At 51.1% G+C, this 21,451-nt stretch overlaps 12 protein-coding genes across 12 annotated transcripts; 7 read left to right on the top strand and 5 right to left on the bottom strand.

Moving 5' to 3' along the window:
* Positions 1-146: 146 nt before the first annotated feature.
* On the top strand, positions 147-2,636 carry ASPSYDRAFT_436478 (uncharacterized protein). The gene is made up of 5 exons (XM_040846698.1): positions 147-419; positions 486-1,241; positions 1,319-1,578; positions 1,644-2,377; positions 2,431-2,636. Exons 1-4 carry the CDS (start codon positions 325-327, stop codon positions 2,324-2,326), a joined length of 1,794 nt encoding a protein of 597 aa, XP_040698753.1. The 5' UTR covers positions 147-324; the 3' UTR covers positions 2,327-2,377; positions 2,431-2,636.
* Positions 2,312-3,886, bottom strand: ASPSYDRAFT_209080 (glycerol-3-phosphate dehydrogenase family protein). Its single transcript, XM_040843955.1, has 4 exons — positions 3,825-3,886; positions 2,661-3,772; positions 2,424-2,614; positions 2,312-2,374 (listed from the first exon to the last, which is right to left on the bottom strand). Exons 1-3 carry the CDS (start codon positions 3,872-3,874, stop codon positions 2,547-2,549), a joined length of 1,230 nt encoding a protein of 409 aa, XP_040698752.1. The 5' UTR covers positions 3,875-3,886; the 3' UTR covers positions 2,312-2,374; positions 2,424-2,546.
* Positions 3,887-4,154: 268 nt separating this feature from the next.
* On the top strand, positions 4,155-5,634 carry ASPSYDRAFT_49096 (uncharacterized protein). Its single transcript, XM_040847772.1, has one exon. It carries the CDS (start codon positions 4,350-4,352, stop codon positions 5,535-5,537), a length of 1,188 nt encoding a protein of 395 aa, XP_040698751.1. The 5' UTR covers positions 4,155-4,349; the 3' UTR covers positions 5,538-5,634.
* A 551-nt stretch (positions 5,635-6,185) lies between these two features.
* Positions 6,186-7,204, top strand: ASPSYDRAFT_436370 (cell wall mannoprotein 1 family protein). The gene has a single exon (XM_040846697.1). It carries the CDS (start codon positions 6,539-6,541, stop codon positions 7,097-7,099), a length of 561 nt encoding a protein of 186 aa, XP_040698750.1. The 5' UTR covers positions 6,186-6,538; the 3' UTR covers positions 7,100-7,204.
* A 78-nt stretch (positions 7,205-7,282) lies between these two features.
* Positions 7,283-8,122, bottom strand: ASPSYDRAFT_159280 (type 1 glutamine amidotransferase domain-containing protein; the record flags this gene model as incomplete). The annotated part of the gene is made up of 3 exons (XM_040842812.1): positions 7,283-7,674; positions 7,736-7,973; positions 8,045-8,122. 3 exons carry the CDS (start codon positions 8,120-8,122, stop codon positions 7,283-7,285), a joined length of 708 nt encoding a protein of 235 aa, XP_040698749.1.
* Positions 8,123-8,892: 770 nt separating this feature from the next.
* On the top strand, positions 8,893-9,508 carry ASPSYDRAFT_49092 (putative quinol monooxygenase). The gene is made up of 3 exons (XM_040847771.1): positions 8,893-9,162; positions 9,209-9,236; positions 9,298-9,508. Exons 1-3 carry the CDS (start codon positions 8,975-8,977, stop codon positions 9,439-9,441), a joined length of 360 nt encoding a protein of 119 aa, XP_040698748.1. The 5' UTR covers positions 8,893-8,974; the 3' UTR covers positions 9,442-9,508.
* Positions 9,509-11,634: 2,126 nt separating this feature from the next.
* On the top strand, positions 11,635-12,129 carry ASPSYDRAFT_158827 (3CxxC-type zinc finger protein; the record flags this gene model as incomplete). The annotated part of the gene is made up of 1 exon (XM_040842763.1): positions 11,635-12,129. The coding sequence occupies one exon, from the start codon at positions 11,635-11,637 to the stop codon at positions 12,127-12,129; it is 495 nt and encodes a 164-aa protein (XP_040698747.1).
* A 483-nt stretch (positions 12,130-12,612) lies between these two features.
* On the bottom strand, positions 12,613-13,281 carry ASPSYDRAFT_158804 (uncharacterized protein; the record flags this gene model as incomplete). Its single annotated transcript, XM_040842761.1, has 2 exons — positions 12,613-12,823; positions 12,875-13,281. 2 exons carry the CDS (start codon positions 13,279-13,281, stop codon positions 12,613-12,615), a joined length of 618 nt encoding a protein of 205 aa, XP_040698746.1.
* Positions 13,282-13,938: 657 nt separating this feature from the next.
* ASPSYDRAFT_159178 (PTD012 family protein) lies at positions 13,939-14,937 on the top strand (the record flags this gene model as incomplete). The annotated part of the gene is made up of 2 exons (XM_040842803.1): positions 13,939-14,349; positions 14,404-14,937. 2 exons carry the CDS (start codon positions 13,939-13,941, stop codon positions 14,935-14,937), a joined length of 945 nt encoding a protein of 314 aa, XP_040698745.1.
* A 128-nt stretch (positions 14,938-15,065) lies between these two features.
* Positions 15,066-15,868, bottom strand: ASPSYDRAFT_158879 (uncharacterized protein; the record flags this gene model as incomplete). The annotated part of the gene is made up of 2 exons (XM_040842766.1): positions 15,066-15,419; positions 15,479-15,868. 2 exons carry the CDS (start codon positions 15,866-15,868, stop codon positions 15,066-15,068), a joined length of 744 nt encoding a protein of 247 aa, XP_040698744.1.
* A 506-nt stretch (positions 15,869-16,374) lies between these two features.
* On the top strand, positions 16,375-18,358 carry ASPSYDRAFT_81179 (DUF4246 domain-containing protein; the record flags this gene model as incomplete). Its single annotated transcript, XM_040851078.1, has 4 exons — positions 16,375-16,519; positions 16,582-16,646; positions 16,702-17,689; positions 17,744-18,358. The coding sequence occupies exons 1-4, from the start codon at positions 16,451-16,453 to the stop codon at positions 18,356-18,358; spliced, it is 1,737 nt and encodes a 578-aa protein (XP_040698743.1). The 5' UTR covers positions 16,375-16,450.
* Positions 18,359-18,980: 622 nt separating this feature from the next.
* On the bottom strand, positions 18,981-20,008 carry ASPSYDRAFT_116742 (glycoside hydrolase family 16 protein; the record flags this gene model as incomplete). Its single annotated transcript, XM_040840189.1, has 3 exons — positions 18,981-19,526; positions 19,582-19,862; positions 19,915-20,008. Coding segments are annotated over 3 exons (921 nt in total), but the record flags the coding sequence as incomplete, so codon positions are not given.
* Between the last annotated feature and the right edge of the window lie 1,443 nt (positions 20,009-21,451).

Raw genomic sequence — 21,451 nt, 5'->3', positions numbered from 1 at the left:
TTAGTATCCGTATTCACCATCAAGGCCTTCGGATGTTGGGGACGCCAGTTTATGCGCATAGCTTTGTAATCGCTGTATAATTCCGGTCGGGTCGAGTCACGTGAAGAGGGGGCTCTTTGTTCTTTGTTCTTTGTTCTCGTCAAGCGCCATGCTGACTTTCCTCCCCCTGAGTCTTCGAATTATTGATTTTCATCAGCGGCGACTTCACAGCCGGTTACATCCATCCTTTTTTTTGCCGCCTCATATGCTTCGTGGGCCTCAGGGTTCGTGCAGCGGCGCCGGCCTCCGTTTCCGTTCGAGCGCTCTCACTCACCGGTATCCACCATGGATAAGCGGGGCCCGTACGGCCTGGCTTGCATGGCATGCTTCAAAGCTAAGAGCAAATGTGTTGCACAACCGGACGGCGAGGGTTGTCAGAGGTGAGTCCATGTGACATTCTTACTTGTGGCAGTCACTGAATGGCCTTCCAATTCCCTCTTAACTAGATGCCATCGCCTGAATAAGCAATGCCATCCGTCGGAGTCATGCAGGAAGCGCAGCTCCCAATCAATTTCCAGCTCTCAGATTACACAGCTCGAGTCCAAGGTTGACCGTATGTTATCGCTGCTGGAGTCCGCGGCTGCAAGTGTACCCCAAACCCTCAACCAGGAGAATAAATCCGTGGGCCCGTCTTTCTCGGAACAATCCGTCTTCAACTCGAGCTTAAACCTAGACCCCATATATGAAAGTCCCCCTTTGCACTCACCTCCTGTGCGAGACTCGGAAGAAACCCTAGTTTTGTTTCGTCGTGAATTTCTCCAACATGGTCCTTTTCTCTATCTTCCCCCGAGATTGACGGCGAAGGAGCTTCAGCAAGAGAGGCCCTTCCTTTTCGAATGCATACTATGCGCAACCGCCCGCTGCATACAAGAAAGGGATGCACGAGAGAGGGAAATCAAGGCGAAAATCGTGAATGCTACCGTCATGCAGAACCAGCCCAGCATCGACTTGCTTCTTGGAACATTGACCTATATTCTATGGGGACATGCTGGATTCCGTACAGATATTACCTGTGTCCCTCGAGTGATGGCACTCGCTGTGGCCACCGCCCAGAAGCTTCGGCTCCACGAGCCAATACCCGAAAATGCGCATACGCCGCTTGAACTTGGTGGTGCCGCGTACATAAAGAAGAATGAGTATCCAGGGGGCCGTTCCCTTGAGGAAGTACGTGCTGTACTGGGATGCTTCCTCGTAAGCTCTGTGTAAGACCCTAGAGATTTGCCGGTTAAAGTCCGTCTGATTGAACTAACCATTGCAACTTGACTTGCTGCCCTGCTAGCATTTCGCTGTTTTACTGCGAGACGGATACAATGCGCTGGACTGCGCAAATGGATCAATATCTTAGCGGAATCGAGGCCAGTGCGGAATGTACTGATCGTGTACTGGCCGCCCATGTACGCTTGCAGCTTCTCGTTGAGGACGCCAGACAAGCTCGCAGCCGGCATGAGGCACACGTCCCAATTCAGGATTTCACCAGGTCCTTCCGGTCGCAGTTGCAGATTTTCCGAAAGTCCTTGCCCCTGGAACTAGAAAACGAAGGCGAGTGAAGGATATACTAGAATTGCCACCCGTATCAACCGCTGACAAGGATAGGGTTGCGAAAGACATGATCCGCATGCACATACAATACGCTGAGCTCAGCATCCACGAAACTGCATATTCAGCGGCCTATGGCATTCCCGCGACTGTATCTGAAGGGGCTACCACCAATATTGTGCTGGGCCCGGAGGCTGTCGAATGCATGTACAATTCTCTCCTCGCGATCAGGTCCTACTTTGCCGTACATTCGATTCTCACTCCCCAATGGCTTGAAGGGACCTCGATCATGACATGGTCCCAATTTAACCGGTGCCAGGTGACTCTCTACCGGCTCTGCATCCATCCGGCCGCCGACTGGGATCGGGAAGCGGCCCGTAACATCGTTGATCTTATCCGTGTCCAAGATATTGTCCGGCAGAAATGCAAGGCCCTCTCTATCGACTACTCTGCGGAGCCGCACTCCGATGATAAGTGGGTGAGGACAGAAAGCATCATGGAAACAGAAATCAAATGGTTAAGCGCTAGGCTCAAGCCGGGGGGCGTAAAAGGGTCCCCGAACTCTGGAACTGCAGAGCCTACGACTACGGCACCTACGGCACCCGAGACGGAACCCCAAATCGCAGCCTCTCATGCCTCTCATGCCTCTCCTGGGATTTTTGCATCCACCGCCGGCGCATTCTGGCTCCGTAGATGGGGACTCCCCCCTGGGACTTCCACTGAAGGACCTTCAGACCAGAAACGTTTCTGATTGAGTTAACGGTTGGTGGTTGTCTAACTCTGGTGAAGCGTTAGCCTTGACGTATGTCATTCTATGCAAGACATAGTTGACCTTCACTTAGTTGACGGAGTAAGGTCCATCTTCTCATGCGAACAGTTTTAACAAAGGTATCCAAAATTCTCTTTCTTAGCTCTCCTACTTTACAAACATGAATGCTGTTCGATTTAATCTTCTAATGTTATACCTCCCGCTACTTTTTCTTGTTCTTGTTCAAGAGAGCTGGCAGGTCGTCGACCTTTGCCTTGCCTTCCAGTATGTCTGCCGCAGTCAGCTTCTGTGCCCTAAACAACGTGGAATAACTTACTGTTCACTGCACAGAACAGAGGGAAATCCGCCGTTTTCCCATGCTTATCCAGGAAACTGTACACCGTCTGCGCAGTCGAAACCCCCTGTAGCTTCTGCCCATTCATCTCCGTCTTCTCAATCTCGTCCACGCCGACGCCCTTCTCAACAGCATGCGTCGCCGATCTCACATTCCGGCCCCCATTGCAGCTCGCTACCAAGTCTGCTATTCCAGCGCTTTCCTCTGTGAACGTCTGCTCATTGACAGACTTGGGGAACCACGTCCGTCCAAACCGAATCATCTCCCCAACTCCAAGCCGGATAATCGCGGCCTTTGTATTCTCCCCCCACTGCTTTCCGATGACAAACCCCGCTGCCAGCGCGATGATATTCTTCAATGCTCCACCCAGAGCTACGCCAGCTACATCCTTGACAACATTCACGAAGAAATACGGTCGCGAGAACAGCTTCTCCCATAGCTCCGCGTCAACATGCGGATAGGCCTGCGGGACAGGGTATAGCTCAACGCTCGTTGGCTTCGTCTTCACCTGGCGCTGCACGTCAACCTTGACAAGGTTATGCTTGGGGGAGCCATCATTCGAGGTAAGATCCATCGGCAGTGTATCGTATCCGATTGTCGTCTCGCACAGCCGCTCGGCTGCTACCTCGGGCGCGATGTTTGCGCCGGATAATGCGCCGCAGTAGATCCCTAGTTTTTCCATGATGAGTTCGGAGTATAGTGTGACGATTCCGTCGGAGACGTCGACTCCTTTGATGCATGAAATGCCGCGTGCGTGTGGTAGATGGTGGCCCTTGATCCCGTCGAGGGTTTTGCCGATGAATTGGTGCGGCAGGTTGAAAATTAAGATTGACGCATCTTTGACAGCGGCGACGATGTCGGGAGTTGCGACGAGATTTTCTGGGAGCGTAATCCCCGGTAGATATTTGACATTCTCGTGGGTTTCGTTGATTACCTTTGTGAGCTTCTGCGGCTTGTCGCCGTATTTCGAGCGGTGCTTGGAGTCTTCTGGGACTTCGATGTCCTCTTCGAATACCCACATGCGGACTTCCCGGTGGAAGAGGTCGGTATGTTCAGCTGTGTTTTCGGCGAGGATCTTGCCGATGGTTGAGCCCCTGTTGTTGTTAGTTGTCTTGCACAGTTTGTACTTATACGATGAGTACGTACCAGTTGCCGGAGCCGATGACGGCGACTTGGTGTTTCTTTTGGCCTGCCATGTTGTTGTTTACTCGTTCTTAGTTTATTCAATTCGGTTAAACATTGGGTGCATCTGGATATTTAAGAGCTGCATAGATGATATCATTCGGTGTTGGCGGATGTCTTGTTTGTGGCAAACCAACCCTGTCAAGATGATGCAATTGTTACAACACCATTAAGACAGAACAATTATACAAATATCACATGGCATTAGCAAGTCTGTATTTTAGATGCACTCGTACAACCAAGATATACTCTGTAATTTTGTAGATGATTGTCATCCTCAGTGTCCAGAGTAGATCTTATCAATCAGATAAACATAAACACCGCCAAGACCAAAAAAATCATCAACACGGACTGTCCATCCATTCATCCACCCCGTATCCCAACTGTCCCTCCACATTGCCCATCCTATCTCCGGCGTGAACATCAACCCAATCCCGATCTACCTCCAACTCTATCTCCAAGCCAAGCTCCGCCAAGCGCCCCGCCGCGATGCACATCCGGCCCTCCCACCCGAAGAAGACCCGTCCTCGTCCTCGCCCGGGTCTTCTCCATGAATACGCTGAACGCCTCGCTGCCTTCGAATATGCTACAGCCGGACATGTAAAACCACATACTCTTCTCTTCATCCCGGGGCTCGGTGACGGCCTCGGCACAGTCGCGTACCTAGATGATATTGCTGCCGCGCTGGAACATACGGAATGGTCGGTTTTCTCGCCCGTTTTGTCCTCGTCGTATGGTGGATGGGGGACGAGTGGGCTTGGGAGGGATATTGATGAGATGGCGCTTTGTTTGGAATATATCATGGATCATAAACGGGGTGCTGCGGAATCAGAATCAGAATCACACTCTACGGCATCAGTATCGACGGGGACGGGGACGGGTACAGCTACAGCTACAAGTATAGAAACAGATACGGGAAACAGTTCACACCCTGGGAAGATTGTCATCATGGGTCATTCAACAGGGAGCCAGGATGTCTTGCAGTATATTAGCTCGATCAACCCACGGAATCCTCACCCCGTGCTGGATCGCGGGGGCTCGGCGCCGCCAGTCTTAAGGCCGCAGGTTGACGGGGCTATTATGCAGGCCCCTGTCTCAGATCGAGATGCGATCCTGACAGTTCTGAAGGAGGGGAATCGTCGGCATACGGCGGAGGAGATGCAGAGCATCTATGACCATGCGATTGCGCGCGCCAAGAAACATACATTGGAGGAGCGGGATGGGCTGGACACGATTGTGCCGTTGCCGTATACCGCCAGCATTGGGTACCCCGGTAACACGGCGATCAGTAGTCGGCGGTTCCTTAGTCTGGCGAGTCCGGATAGTCCACGATCTCCGGGCGAAGATGATCTGTTCAGTTCGGATTTAGAGGATGAGCGGTTGAGGAAGACATTTGGGATGGTGCATGGACGAGGGGTGTTGAGGGGGGCTGAGAGCTTATTGGTGCTGTATTCTGGCAGTGATCCGTCTGTACCTTCGCACGTTGACAAGGAGGCTTTGTTGAGGAGATGGCGAAGGGTTACTGATGCAGAGCGCGGAATATGGCATGGTGAAAGTGGGATCATTGCTGGGGCATCTCACACGCTTGAAGGGCCGGATCAGGTTGAGCAGCGGCGGATTCTTGTGCATAAACTACGCGTCTTCCTGACTGATATCGAAAACGATGTGCCGAAATAACGAACTAACGAGCAATGAATTGATGATCGAAAGTTGAATATATATATAGTTTGGAGTAATAATATTGAGTGGCAGACCCTTGAAAAGTGGTAAAATTGGAGGTAAACCATACACTACAAATAAATCATATACAGCGTATGAGTGAAATCCATGCTGAAGATTCCTGACATATGGTATTCTTCATATCCTGGCGAATACCTAGACTGAGACACTGACAGGTGCATAAGCACATAAAATGTTATGCAAGTAATGCGCATGTCAATATTTCCATATTCGGTATACAGTGCGAAAATCATCACAAAGCCCGCCGAGCACGCTAGAACGACACTGGCATCGATCTGATCAGTCACGACTCAAGACATTCCCCGCTTCTATTATATTGACTTAGTGACTCCTGATTCGAAGATAGTCGAGGATATCCTATGTGATTCTGAGCAGCAATGCACGACTGCACTACAAGGTTGCAGGTCAGAGATGCGACCTGCGCCTGTGATTCTGCACGGAGTTAAATGAAGGCTTATTGAAGTCTGGGCAATCCAATCAGCAGAGCTGAGAAGTCGTCATGCTCTCATTTCTCTGTTGCACAGGGACATTACCTAGGCATTGGGAGCAGGAAATACCAAAACCGCCAATGGGAGCACTATGGCGCCTGCCAAGATTCTCGATATTGCATTTGGCGAGAGAAGCAATTGATTGATGCCTCGGAGGCCAGGAGACATGTGTTATTTCTATCAGCGGGAGCCAATCGATGCAACGTGCTTCCAGGGTTAATCTCCATCGTTCCTCTTGGGATGCGGGGAGCAATTTAAATTCGACTTAGCGCGCGGTGACTGACTGGGGTAGGATGATACCAGGATTAAATTGGTGAGAGCCGGCAAGATAAATTCACGGGCCTGTCCATCGTTTCCAGTTTAGACGTCTTACATGTCCTGCAGAGCTTGACAGATTGCTGATCCTGTTATCCACCTGAACATCTGCTGATAGACTGTACATAAGCCATAATGCGCTTCCACGTTCCCTTCCTCCTGGCTTTTACTGCCATTGCGCAGGCAACCCCTGTCCCAAGCGAGCTCGTCAAGCGTGACGGCACTGCCGTGTTGGACGCAGTCAACACCATCTCCGATGCAATGGTTACTCTCAACACCACCGTGACCTCCTACAAGGGCGGGTTCATAGGCACCGGCACCGCCCTCAAGATCGAGTTCCAGTCGATCGCGCTGAGCAATGACCTTAAAGATGCCATCTCAACAACCAAGGATTCCGCCAACTTCACCGAGGAAGAGTCGCTCAGTGTCTCCGGGGCTTTCCTCGACCTGCAGCCGAACATCTTCACCACCCTTGACAACATCGTCTCGAAGAAGCCGCAGTTTGATACCGGGTTGTTGGGGATTGGGTCGCTTTCTTTCTTGGTCAAGTCTAACTTGGAGAACCAGAGGGATCTTGCGGCAGAGCTTGGGGAGGAGGTTACTGTTAAGCTTGCTCCGGCGTATGCTGCTATTGCGCCGGCCTTGAACAAGCAGATTGCCGATAAATTTGCTGAGGCTATTGCTGTGTTTGCATAGTCAGGGCCTTTTAATGAGTAGTGGTGGATTGCCGGTCAGAATGGAACTATTGTAAACAATGCTCTACCACTGGGTCACTCGTACTACCGAAGAAATCTTTTATATTTCGTAGTTAATGAGCAGCATCAGCTAGATTCGTGACCGCCACATATACAATATATATCATCACTCGTAACCAAACAATTACAATCCTAGAGCCTTAAGAATCGCATGCCCAACAGCAGTCGCGCTGGACGGGTTCTGCCCCGTAATCAACGGACCACCCAGCTCAGCAACCTTGGCCACAACAACCTTCTCGCCCCAAGGCTGGTCGGCCTTGACATACTTCCCGCCAGACTTCTTCTGCAGCTCATCCTCCAGCATAAACGGCATCACCTTACTCAGATCGACCTGGTCCTCTTCGGTGTTCGAGAACCCGGTGACTTCTGCGTCCGCGATGATGGGCCTGCCGGAGGGCGTGGTCACGTTGAGGAAGACGCAGGGGCCGTGGCAGACGGCTGCGACGGGCTTGCGCGCGTTCGCAAAGGTTTGGATGAGGGTGATGGAGGTCTTGTCGGTTGTGAGGTCGAACATTGCTAGGAAAGCATCGTCAGTCTTCAAAGGAGTGCGCCATTTAGAAGATGTCTGGGAACATACGGCCATGACCGCCAACGTAGAAAATGGCGTCGAACTCAGATGCGCGAGGGAGCACATCGGCGAGCTTCTCCGTGTTCTTCCAGAGGGCTTCTTGCTCCTTGAGGAATTTGACCGAGACGGGGTCCTTCTCGAACATGGAGACAGAGGAGGGGTCTAGGGGTGCGGTGCCGCCATTGGGGGAGGCGATGGTGAGCTCGGTCTTGGAGTGCAGGACTTCCCAGGGGTGTGCGAATTCGGGCTGCAATTGTTAATTGTTGGTGACTTTTGAGATTTTGGAGACTTCAGAAATTTTGCGGGATGAGGGCGTACCAGGTACCAGCCAGTGGGATGGTTGATGGCTTCGATCTTGTCGAAGGAAGTGAGGACGACGAGGACCTTGGGTGCCATTGTGTAAGTATTTTGAATAGAATCGGGTGTTTAGTAGGTATTGTAGTAGGTATTGTCGATGTTCAGAGTGAAGTGAGGGTCAAGGAGAGCTTTATACGCGCGGGGCATTGACATCATGGATCCATGGATGATTTCACCGATCGTCCTGAAGAACCCACCCTCGTCCATTTCGGCGGACTTTAAACTGCTTTAGGACTGACTTTAACTTTACAAGGACTAGTTTTACATTCGTTAAAAGAAGAACTCGATTTATAAGCGTCTTTTCCTAAGGTCCCCCACCACGTGTTGCTGGAATAATCCAGATCGGCAACAAGCGAGACACTACCAGTAGAGCTGGACTGCTAATGCCGATCGAGGCCCATCTGGGCTGAATGTTCCTCAGGTTAGGCCGAAAGCTCGGTTACAAAGTGACACCCATGCTTCTAGGTCACTCAATCCGTGGGCAACACCTTGGTGTATCTACACCGTCTTTTGCTGACCAGCTGTGCCCCGCTGATACTCGGCGCGGGCTGAACCGACTCACGGAATGAAACTTATAATGTCAGTAAAATGTTGGATTGAACCGGCTGATTCTACTCTTAAACCTCGGAGGCTGCAACTATTGTCTCCCGTATAGGTGTGGACCGATTTTCCCCGCCATTGACGTTGAACTTTTGATTCAACTGATGAGGGGTCGGCCATTCCAGCTCTGGCTGCAGGAAGTGGCATGCACCGTGCTGCACGAGGGCTGGCTGATTTGGCCTGCATCGCCAGCTCAGCTCGTTTTCGCGCTCTGGGTGACGTATAAAGCGTAGCTCTACCCCAGATTCGATCAACTAACTTTACTCTGTGGAATACAATTAAACGTCTACCATGGCATCAACGGCTTCGCCCGGTATATCCCTGCATGTCATTCTGTTCATATCGGAGGAAAATGTGGACAAATTCTTCGAGGCCTGTCGCCCTGTTTTCGACAAGATCATCGCCGAGCCCGAATGCACTTTTTTCGAGATATATCAGTCGCCGGAAAACCCTGGAGAGATCTCCTGGGTGGAGAACTGGTAAGCACGGTACATCACCTTAATTCTTGGCTAATAATCCTGCCAGGTCTGCGTCGGCGGAGTGGTTGATGGAGGTATTTCCATCCATTACCCGGTTAATAAGTAACGATTTGCTGATAGCTTCCGCGTGTTTAGGTCCAAGTGAAGAAGGATTATTATGTGCCCTACCGCCAAGCAACAAAGTCCATGTATATTAAGCCAGATGTGATGAAGCTTGTGAACCGCGTCGGTCCTCCATTTACAATGGTCAAGAAGGATAATGGAGGATTCAGAGAGTAGAATCGGTTCTATCATGTTTGAAAGCACAGTGTGAATGGTCAACAATATTGCTTTTTTCTCCAGTGCCATGCCCTGTATTTGAAGGCCCCCTGCTTCTGTTGGGACCCCAAGTCTCACTGCTATCAGACTGACCAGTAGAGCTGGGGTGAGTATCGATGTTCGTACTACACCCCCAACCCGCTTAATGTGTCGGCGCTCTCGTCCTTCGGCGAGGGAACCATGTTTGACAATGTCCGTCTTTACAACTCCGACGAAGACTCAGGAAAGCGGAAATCAAGCCTGATCGACCGTGTGTGCCTTCAGCTACAACGGCCGTTCTCAAAATCCCGGGCTCGTCGATGCGGAAAAGGCACTTTAGGGGATGGACACGGCGCTAGGCGATTGGCTTGAAAACTTCGACAACCAGACCGAAGGGTTAGAGAGAGCTGCAGCCGAACACCAAAACATATGCTCTTGACCTTTCGCGCGGCGACCTCCTACGCGAATCTTGCTATGATGACCGAGTCCGCTGCCGTTCGGGACATGGTATACCAGGGCCTGTGGCGATGGATAGCGCGAAGGTCGTGACACTGGACCAGCGTGATAGAACGGGACATTTCTCAATGGCTCGGATTATAAGCAGGAGGACAAAAATGATTGCGGCTCTGCTCGTAATCCTGATGAAACCTAGTGATAATCCATAAGTTTCTAAATCGTAAACACAACTTGAAGACAATGCACCAAGAAGGGATATTATTGTATGCTTTTATCAACTCTACGTAAAATACTTCGTACACTCTAATTGTTGGTGTAGTGGAAATAAAGCCCGAGTCTAGAGGATTGGACTGGTCGTGTCTAGCTCTGTCCCATTGGATTAGGATATTTGTTTGAGATAGCTGGCCGTATATGGTTTTGGGTGTAGTACGGGTCCAGTATCTGTTCTTAGGTTACAAGCTCTTAGTTATTGTGTAAAGACGGAATCTGCCCTAGCCCCAAGCAACCCGTCCAAACACGACTGTACTAAAATATTAGGTTAAGGACAACTTTAAAAAGTAATGTATAGATTTCTGGAGAGTATTGTCTCCATCACTTGAGGGAAGGTATAGACATGGCCGGCTATATACGGAGTATAATTTTAGTATAGCAGTCCAGCATCTCGCAGTTACTGGAAAGGAATTCACGGTGTTCAGCCTTGTGCACTGCACTTTTAGGGTGCTCGGGAGGTGGTGGACGGTGATAAGGCTATAAGCACGAGCTCATCGAGCTTGGCCTAAGCACGGAGCCTTGCGCAACGCACTGCATCTTTAGGGTCCTGGGGAAGCTGACTAGCTCGTCGGGAATGGCCTAAGCACGGAGCCTTGCGCAGCGCACTGCATCTTTAGGGTCCTGGGGAAGCTGACTAGCTCCTCGGGCATGGGGCGGATAGAACACCTCAGCCTGACCCGCTTATATTTATTGCCCATGTGAAATAGACTTATTGGTTTCTCTGATGCATGCCTTATCCTGTATTGAATCGCTGTACACATATTCAACATTGCCTTACCATTAGCCACCGGCGGGTCAACTCGTACATTGCTACATCGGGTATTGACGGACAATATATACTTATGTGTGCTGGGAGACTATACCATACTACAAGGTCCGTATACACTCGTTGAAGATTCCTGCTCGGTTTGGATTTTCTGGTATACGCACTTACATTTCCATGGGTCTGGATTGCTGGACCGGTAGGACCCCGGTCTTGACAGCATCAAGAGGTCAAAGCCATCGTGATAAACCTAGGATGTGATGGCGGGCGCAGGCCACGGCTCAAGGTGGGTGACAGCCTTGCTGTGTTGGTACTGACATGTCCTTGAGCTATTGGTCATTGGGGTGCCCCGGAAGTACCATGCATGTAGTATACCCAAGTACTGATGGAGGAGAATGAGGGGATCTGTACTTGCTTTTTCCACTTTACCAGCGTGGGGTCAATCACAGCGCATATTATGCAGCTTTCATTGCATATGGAATGTCAGTTAATCTAGCAATCTTGACGCAGTGGTCATGGTGGGTGGACTTTGAGCGGGGTGTCGTGCCCCTCCCGTGAGTTATATATGCAGTGCTCCTCGTACCTACTTCGCAGGCTCTATTCCACGAGCTCATAGTGTGTTTCAGCAATCTTACGTGATCTCGTTACAAAAGCACGTCCTTGGTTATTATTTTCATGCTCCCGAGATGCCTCCCAAAGGACGAAAACCGCCTGCACTATGGTCGCTCCATCCAAAGTTCCACGACGAAGTAGCAGCAATACTAGACGAGGAGGGTCTGCATTTGGACTTCCTCGATGTGGATGACGACGATAGTAATATTCGGTGCCGGGACACGAGCATCATGGGTCGCTTCATTTGTCGCAATCGCCGATGTCATTCCAAGGGCTGGCCAAGCAAGAGAATCCCTATTACGATTCGGATGTACCCCGGTCAACAATATAACGCACGAGTATACCATCAGCGCTGCAGGATCTGTAATGGTGTTGGTCGGCCGGTCCTCGATGCCACCTACGCAGAGAGAATCTGTTATTGGATTAAGAAGTGGAATGGGATCGAGGTAGAAAGGCCGCCGTCTGCGGGCCAAAGCAGGGGTCCCCACGATAGAGACCGGTGTGAGGGTTGCAAAGCTGGCCATTGTAGTGGCCTATACGACGACCTAGTGGTGGTTTTGGATAAGTGAGCTCAATATCGCCTTATATCTTCACTCAACTAACTGTTATAGATTGACTATCTGAGAGCTGGCGATCGATTTCGGAAGCAAAGAGGTGTGGATGTCATAATAATTGCAGTGACATTATCAGCTGCATGAAGGTATTCATATTGATATAAAACATTAGTATTATTTAGCGGTCATTGTTTCCCATCTTATTCCCTTGAAGGCCATGACAGGGTCAATATCATACGCAATCCCGCAATGCTAGAATGCGTGGGTTTTCGGCGGCAATTTACCTTGTGTACTGCAACCAGACAGGTATTGCTATTTGTTTAGGATAGTTCCTGCAGTTCACATGCCTTGCGGAGATGCAATAAAAGCCGACATTAAGCGCGGTGATATATTAACATCAAGATCTATAGAACAATAGGCTAACAGGGATATAAAGCGAATGGACCACAAAGCAAAACTAAACAGAAGCAACCGCAGAAACATTCACAAGCAAACTGTCTAACCCCCCGAGGATTGCAAAATAAGAAGGTAAACAGTCGCCAGCCCAGTGACAACCAGCTCATCAACAAGCGCCTTGCCCGCCACCGCAGCAGGCGGGAAGATCTCCAGCCGCCCGGCCCTCTTCCCACTCCACCCCTTATGCTCCGTGAACTTGGCATACACGGCGCCGGTCCGGTCCGTACACTCGGTGGTCATGGAGACGCCCTTGCTTTTCCAAAGGAGCTGCTTGCCCCCGATCGCGCGCGAGTCAAAACCGTACGCGTGCTTCCATTTGCTTTCGCTGCGCAGCCGCAGATCGGCACCGTTGATGGTGGTGTCGATTTTGCTGCTGAAGTTGTGGAATGTGACCGTGGCTGGCAGGTTTGCTGTGCCTTTGGCTTGGAAGATCATGTGCGGTCTGCGGGTGTGGAGGTCTGCGGTGTATGCGAGGGGGCCGTCGCGGGTTTCTTCGGTCACTTGCATGTGTCGGCCGGACCAGCTGGTGAATGCTACTTCGTAGGCGCGTGGAGGGGAGCGAAATTGCTGGGGCGGTTGGTTGTATTGGCTGTCTTGGTTGTACTGAGGATATTGGTATGCAGGGTATGGAGGATAAGGTTGTTGGTAAGGCGGTTGGTAGGGATGGGGTGCCACTTGGCCCAGGTTGGCCGGATGTCCGTTGTAGCCCATATTTTCGGTGAATTTGGAGTAGATGGTTAGTTTGTATACATTCAATAATTATATCGGAGATCGTGTTTGCTGAATCCGAGCTTTATATCTGAATATCTGGTTATCTGGTCCCGTTGCCCTAACCGCTTTTGGTTCCATCCAGCGCCGGTCCACTGCTGCCTCTCCGCCCCATTCAGTGCCAGATGACGTTGCTCTCTGCTGCCAAGCTGCTGCTTGACTGGCCCCGCGCTCGTGGTTCTCCTCTGCCATGCTCGGCCCCTGCGCAGTCAGCAGCGTCACTCGCCCGTTTGGGACTGTCGCTGCGACAGGAGACAGTCTTGCTGCTGCCTTGCGGATTTAAACATGGTCATGAGCTTGGCGGGGATCATCACAATCCACACGCCACTTTCATTGCCAATCTTGGCCTGCGTTATCGTGACGAACAAGGCTTAGCTATACGCTGTCGGAGAGTTGCTGATTTACTTTGTGGGGAAATGATCTATTGTGGGGTGTTTAGATACCTTCAAACAATGCTCTGTTGTTAAATAGTATAGTAGATCGGATAATGGACATCGGACTTCATTCCGAGACAAACTGCTGCCCCGCATGGTGCAATCAATATCTCCCTCCATCTCCAACTTGACTCTGAACCCTCCACAACATCTACACCTCACCACAATGACAGTCACAATAACCCCCCGAAACCCACCCCCATTATCAGAACTGGCACCTGTAATTGAACGCGCCCTCTCTCAAACCTTCACCCACGCCTCCGCCTCAGTAATCCAATGCCCCGACCTCCGCAACCCACCCTTCGGCCTCGCAGCCCCCGGTCTATCCGGTAACCCCCGCATCGCCGACGTAGGCGGGCAGCCGAATCTCTTCCCGAGTCCAAACTTTGATGCAAAATTCGATCTGTTAGCGCTGGCGCGCGAGATGCAGATGAATCCCCGGAAAGGGTTCGTCCTTGGTGCGGGGGCAGCGCCGTTCCAGGATATCGGGCATAATGCGGAACTGGTGCCGAATTTGGCTTGGGATGGCAGAACTGGAGTGTCGTCGCCGGATCTCAGTGATGTAGACTCGTTGGATGTTACGAATGGGACGAGGGTTGTTGAGGTTCTTCTTCCGCCTGGTTCGAAGAAGTCTGAGGATGAGGAGGCGATAAAGTGTCGTCCGTCGCCGAGTACGAACTGCGCGCTTATGGTGAATTTATTCGGGTCTAGTGGAGATCCAGGACCGGTTTTGAAAATCACTGCGCGGACTAGGACGGGGGTGGAGAATTTCACAAACACCATCCGTGCTGGTCTTCTCAAGGCGTACGGTGATTCAAGACCGGTTAGTCTGGGTGGTGTATTCCTGCTTAAATCAGGCCGGGCAAAGTTCCATGTCATGCCTGACTTCCCACCAGCTGAGGAGTTGCCATTCAAGGATCGGAAACTGCTTGAGCAGGAGTGGTTGAGGTATCGGACTTGTGCGGCGCCGGTGGTTTGCTTGACGGTATTTCATAGTGCCGATCCAGAGAACTTGGGGCTGAGGATGGAGCATACGCATTGCTTTGACTTGGAGGGAGAGGAAAAGGGAGGACACTATCATTATGATATTGAGGGGGAGGAAGTAGAGTACGAGGCTTATCTTAATGTAGCTGAGAGTGTGTATAGGATTGATCGACCTGTATGAGGTCGACTTAGGCACCTCACGGCAGCTATATGTATATACAAATCACAACAAAACAGTCTGTACACTATTTATGAAACACATCGGAAGTAGACGAATATCAAGAGCGCATGGCAATATTATGTCGACCACTACTCATCCCCCGTTGCATACTCTCCCGCCGCGATCTTTTCGCTCAGCTCCTCGTTGGGAATAATATACTCCTCCACATCGGGGCGCTCCTCAATCAGAAGATCAGCAACCATGCGGCCGAACACAACCCCGCCCGCGGTATTGATATGGGTGCCATCGCCCTCGCTCAAGTCGTAGGTTGCCGCATTCTCGGCCCCAATGGCGTTGACGTAGTCCGTGCTCGCCGTGGTAAGGTCTAACCATTTGGCCCCGGCTGACTTTGCTGCAGCGATGGCCTCCTGGCGCCATTCGACAAAGTCTTCTTGCACGCTGTCGCCGTCAAAGTTCCGCCGGCTGAGGGGTGTAATGACGATCTGGCTTCATTAGTCTACCCATCCGGTTCTAGCATTGACACGGAAAGGGAAACGGATACCGGAGTAGCACCAAGGTCCTGGATATCAGTACAAAGGCCCACGAGATTCTCGCGATACTCATCCAAGGAGAGTGCCTTCTGATCATTATGCCCGAACTGCATCGTCACAATGGTGTCGTAGTCGCCAACGGTCTCGTTGATATTGTCAACCAGGTCTTCCCACCGGCCGTTGGCACGCCAGGAGACAGTGGTGCTGCCGCTCTTGCCGCGGTTTGTACCGTCTGCTGGGGAGTCGACGAACGAGAGGAATCCATCGCCCCAGCCGCCGTCTGTGGCAACGGTTGAGTCCCCGATGGTGATGAAGTAGGGAGGACTGTCGGCGCGGCGGACTGGGGTTGCAGTACCGCTGGCCAGGATGGCGGCTAGGATTGTTGGTACTGTGAGCTTCATCTTGGCTTTTCTGCTAGTATAAAGTAACTGAGATCTGGCAAGATGCTGTATTCAATTGCTTGATTGATTCAACCTATGGTGGTGTCCAACTGGTATTTATAATGGAATATCGGCACAACGGAACCGGGTTATACAACAGTTTCTCCATCGATTCCTCCAGTCAAGAATGCTCACCACGAATCATTACAAAAGTTGCGTGGTAGGATCGGTGAAATATATAAAGCCGAGATTGTCGTGTGGGGATTTATATGAATGTAGTAGTCGGGCTCGGCTGAATTCGTATGGAACCAGATGTTCCGCTGGTCCGTTGGAGGCTGCAACGTCTTCTCGTGTATTCCACGGTGTATTGTATCCCCAGAAGACTTCTTGCCTTGTTCCCTGAGATGAAGCGCCAAGTCGCGATCTGATCCAGGTTAATGCCTGGGTGCCTTGGTGCCTTGGCGGATGCCTACTCCTTGCCTGTTTACGCCTGCTTATGCCTGCAGTAGTGTTAGATCTTAAATATTCAATACTTTCCTTCTCCAGATCTTGACAGTTTAATATTTGTTAGGAGCCATCAGACTCAGATCAGACTTCGAACAAATGCCAGGCACTCAATTCACGCGCTTTGAACTGCACGCGCTTGGCCTGCCCCTGAACTGCAAGGGGAAGGTAAGTGCTTCCCGGATATTCCAAGCTCCTATATTAAAACACTAACAAGTAACAACACCCAGAGACATTTGGATATACCATATGGAAATGCTTTGGATCTCTCAGATGTTGAAGACGGCTATGTCGGGTAGGCCTTTTGGCACCTTTATGTCTGTGGACAAGACAGGCGCTAATTGAACCAGCCACCTGTACGTCGTCAGAGAGCTAACTATGATGCGGATCATGGAGACAATTACCGAGAAGCCAAACTGGGTGGACAAGATCTTTAATCAGGAGATCACTGCAAAGTGGAGAGAAGAGGCCGTCGATGGCGAGAACGTCACTGAAGTGATGATGGACTTCATCATTGCCGAGTTACGCTGGAAAACAGAGGAATACAAAAAGACTGGGATGGTAGAGTCGTTTGACCCTGGCGTGGTCAAGTCTGATACTGCCATTCCACGGGATATCCAGCAGCGACTTCAAAAACTGGCCAGGTCTCTTGAGCAGGAGGGCCCCAAGGACTATCACCCCAACTCGGACGACAAGGTTGTTGATCTGGTGCACCCATCCCTCTTCCCTCTTGTCTATGGGCGGAGCAGACTCCTTATGGATAAGATGATTGGGACTGATGACTGTTTCCTGAATGTCGGTTTGGGAGAACTCACAATCCTGCCAGATATTCCTGAACCTGAGTGGCGCACTCTCGCGCCCTACAGCTACCGGTTCCAGTGGCTTCCCTGCGAGGTCAAGTTTGACAGCAATGGCCAATGTCAGATTGCTTCATATATCAACAATCTACATCCGGCCAAACATCGCGACCTCTACCGCGTTATTGAACAGATCCTCACGCGGACTATCCCGCTATGGAACAAGAGTCTGACCCTCAAGTTTGGCAGGACCCGAATTCCATACGAGAAGATTGAGTATCTTCCCACTGCCGAGCCAGAGCCTGAAGACGAGGAGGAGGATTACTACGAACGCCTGGACAACTGGCGCAGTACACGGCAACCAAAGCACCCAGATGTGCGTCCATTCAAGCCACCTGTCGATCAAATACATGGGATAGCTGATTTGCAGGCCAAATACGCCGAGAACGGCTTGCAAGTCATTGTGAAACTGGCTAATATCGAACTTACTCCGGAAAAGCCAAATTACGATGGTGGAAGCTGGCATATTGAGGGGCAGCTGGTACGACTCCTGAATTGATACCCATGTATAGTTATTTAACCACCGATATCATAGAACGAGCGGATCTGCGCCACAGCCATCTACTACTACGACTGCGAGAACATCACCGACAACACGCTCTCGTTCCGCCACCGCGCCCAAGACCACTTCTTCGACCGCTTCCGCCGCATTCACGACTACGAGCAGGGCGTGTTCACCTTCCTGCGCGTGTTCGGATTCGACCCCCGCGCCGGGAATAACCTAGGAGAGGACCATTTCACGCAAGACCTCGGCAGCATAGCATGCCGTGAAGGCCGGCTCCTGACATTCCCTAATACACTGCAACACTGCGTGTCGCCATTCTCGCTCGCGGACCCCTCTAAGCCTGGCCACCGCAAGATTCTGGCCTTCTTCCTTATTGACCCGACGCGCCGGATCATCTCCACGGCGAATGTGCCTCCGCAGAGAGAGGATTGGTGTACCGAGTGGACGGATTCAATTCAGGAGGCTCTGGGTCAAAGACTACCCGTCGAGCTTCAGGATATGATTATGAGTGATGTGGACCATGCCCCGATGACTATGGATGAGGCAAAGGAGTATCGGATCAAGCTTATGGAGGAGAGGAGTGTTAAATCCACTGACGCAAACCGGCGGTTTGAGCTGGGTGGGTTTAATCTCTGCGAGCACTGAGCCCTGCGATGCCCGTTATTTTGTGATTATAGACCCTTTGGTTGGTAGACCGGGTAGAACATGATGTATGGGAATCTATGGAACTGACTTTCTTAGAACTACGACTGTTAAGCAGATTTGGTGCACGTCACGTATGAAGCCAGATAACATTGAATGGAAATCTAGGATAACTACACCTTTTCAAAGAATGAGCAGGAAGCAAGCTGCCATCTGCAGCAATACCAAACTTGACTCTACTCGAGTCTTAGAACTGAAGCACGCCCGCAATAAACGCAGCAGCCATAACAGAGAAACCACCAGCAAATGGGGACAAAGCACCTGGGGCGGTATTGAAGAACTCCGTTGGACTTGGGCTACCGGTAGAAGTGCCAGTACCAGCGCCAGCGCCAGCGCCAGATCCAGTGCCAGATCCAGTGCCAGATCCAGTGCCAGTAGCGGTGCCAGTAGGGGTGCAAGTAGCAGTTCCACTTCCAGTACCAGTAGCAGGACGTGTCGGAGTGACACTTGTTGATGGAATCGCAATGCTGCTGGGAGTCATACTCGCGCTGCCACTTCCACTACCACCAATAACACCACCACCACCAACACCTGCCACAGAACTCGTCGGCCGAGGAATAACGGGTGTACTGCTCGAGACGGAGCTGGCGCTGGCGATGGGACCAGGACTAGAGCTGGTTTCCGCGATAACAGACGAGCTAGAACCAACTGCACCTCCTGCACCTCCCTCCGTCTCATTCGACGCCCGAATACTCTCATACGAACCCGTCATATCGGTCCACGTATACGACTCGGCCGGGGTATAGTTGATAATCCTCACCGACTGGACATACATGGTAAACGGCGCCTGGGTGTAATCCGTCTCACCACCGGCCCACTGGATCGTGCCCTCTGCGTTATTCGGGTCGCCGCCGGCCCAGATCCCGATCCGAGGACGCATGGGCGTCTGTGGGTAGTTTGTGCCGGAGACGGCGTCGGCGTAGTTCAGGGTTCGGACGAGGTTGCCGTCGACGTACCACTGCGTGCGCTCGGCTGTCCAGCTGATGCCGTAGGTGTGGAATGTCTCGGTGGGCGAGGTTACGGAGACGGTTGTGGCGCGGTCGTAGCTGGTTGTGTTGCCTTTACCGAAGTAGTTTGTCTGGATTTCGTTGTCGAAGGTGCTGACTTGTTCCTGTGTTTGTTAGAGCTTTATTTTATTTGGTGGTGGGTGGAGTGGATGTAGATACCCAGTCGATCTCGTCCAGGTCGTCGGACTCGAGGATGGCAGTGCTCACGATGCCGGTGCCGTTGGCAGCTCGCATCACGACCTCGAAGTAGCCGAACATGAAGTAGAAGTCGGTTTCGATGGTGGGTGCGTCGCCCTGCTCGTTGATGGTGAACTCGGCGCCGAGCGAGGTGCTGGTTACATCCCCGGCGGCGACAGTCCAGCCATCAAATGAGTCGGCTCCGGTGGTGAAGTCCGTGTAGAAGCTCCAGCTCGCGAGGCCGTCGTTGGCAGGGCATGTTTCTATTCACATTGTTAATAGAGACATCTGAGATGGATCTGAGTGCTGTCATACTCTCCGTGGGGTTGCATTCAGTATAAGTCTGAGCAGTGCACGACTGGATCCCAGCAGCGACTGCGAGAGCAGTCCATTTCAGATACGACTTCATGATGGTGCCAGTAGACGGTGTTACCAGTAAGGTGGACTGCGAGGCATTCCTGGGGGTGACGCAGGCCTATATGTATCCTCTGCAGCGTGGGCAAAGTTTTCTACCAGTGACCGCGGAATTCACGGTCCAGGCCACCATCAGTCTTCACCAGAGCAAATCAACGCTTATTCGCGCATTGTGAGACGCCTCGGGATTAACCTACTGGCACTCTCAAAGATCAGTCTATCGCGGTCTCCAAGTCTCCACCCCAAAGTCTGGTGGCCGGTGACGATTCGGCTTGCGCGGCGGGTCCCAACGACAGTTCTAGAGTGGTCGTATGGTTGGCTGGTCCATGGAACCACTGTTAAAGTACTGAAAATTCAGACAACTAGAATTTGTGCTGGATCTGTTTGATTGCAGCCTAATTACTTACGGAGTAGTTACAAATGCCATATCGCTGGTTCTTCTCGGCGGTCCAACCACCACACTGTTATACAAAGGGTCACAAAATAGTAACAAAATCTTTCATTATTCTGTCTCACTATTTCGACTATTTACCACTCAATAGAAATAAAAAGTCAGAATGCGATAATATCCTAACCTTCATTCGGTGTGGCATGACAATTGACAGCTGGTCTCGCTAGTCCAGCCTGAACCATGGGACGGCCTCAACCAGGTACAACCAGGTACAAACTGGCCCAATCAGGTCAATCCAAGCTGTGGAATGAATGTCGAATTTTCTCATGCCAATGGCTTGGAGTCCAGTCTAGACTGCATTGCATTGTATCTTCTTGTTTCATGTAGAAGAATGTAGCCCAATGAATTTTGTTGTGGGTAAACCTCGACAGTGAATTCCAGAGCATATCCACATCTGAAGATATTCAATTGTACGGCTGTGATCGGGTCTCGCATTGCCCAGAAAAACTTGAAACGTAGCAGAAAGTTACAGAAAAGTCACAGAAAAGTCGGCAAAGTTTTCAGAGCCGCAAAAACTCACCATCACACTATCAGTTGGTCTATACAATTCACCATGCCTACAGGGTATGTAGCTGAATGCAGGACGGTGAAATGCCTCGGCATCAAATGTACTGGAAACCATGCTGCATCGAGGCTGATACAATGTCAAACACTAGGAAAGACTGATGTCTCCGTAGGACTATCGGTCGCATTATTGCATGGACTTTCTGGGGTAGATATACCCACTGCGACGCTGCGACCATTTGTACCGCATCTATATTACGGGGTATATGATATTAGTGGTAACCTCGACGACGGTAGGAATTTCTGAATAGAATTAAATAGCAAAGTTCATATCGGTAATATTCCAGTACAGTTAGGCGTTGGCAATTCAGCACAGATTGAATCAAACTAAACTGCACGCATCTCCATGTTATTACGGTAACTAATAGTACCCTCATCTCACACAGCGACAAGAAACAACAAGCCTACCAATGCGCGGGGAGT

This window comes from Aspergillus sydowii, assembly GCF_001890705.1.
Source record: "Aspergillus sydowii CBS 593.65 unplaced genomic scaffold ASPSYscaffold_12, whole genome shotgun sequence".
Taxonomy (NCBI): domain Eukaryota; kingdom Fungi; phylum Ascomycota; class Eurotiomycetes; order Eurotiales; family Aspergillaceae; genus Aspergillus; species Aspergillus sydowii.
The sequence above is the reverse complement of the archived record's forward strand: the minus strand, read 5'-3'. Positions and strand labels throughout refer to the sequence as shown.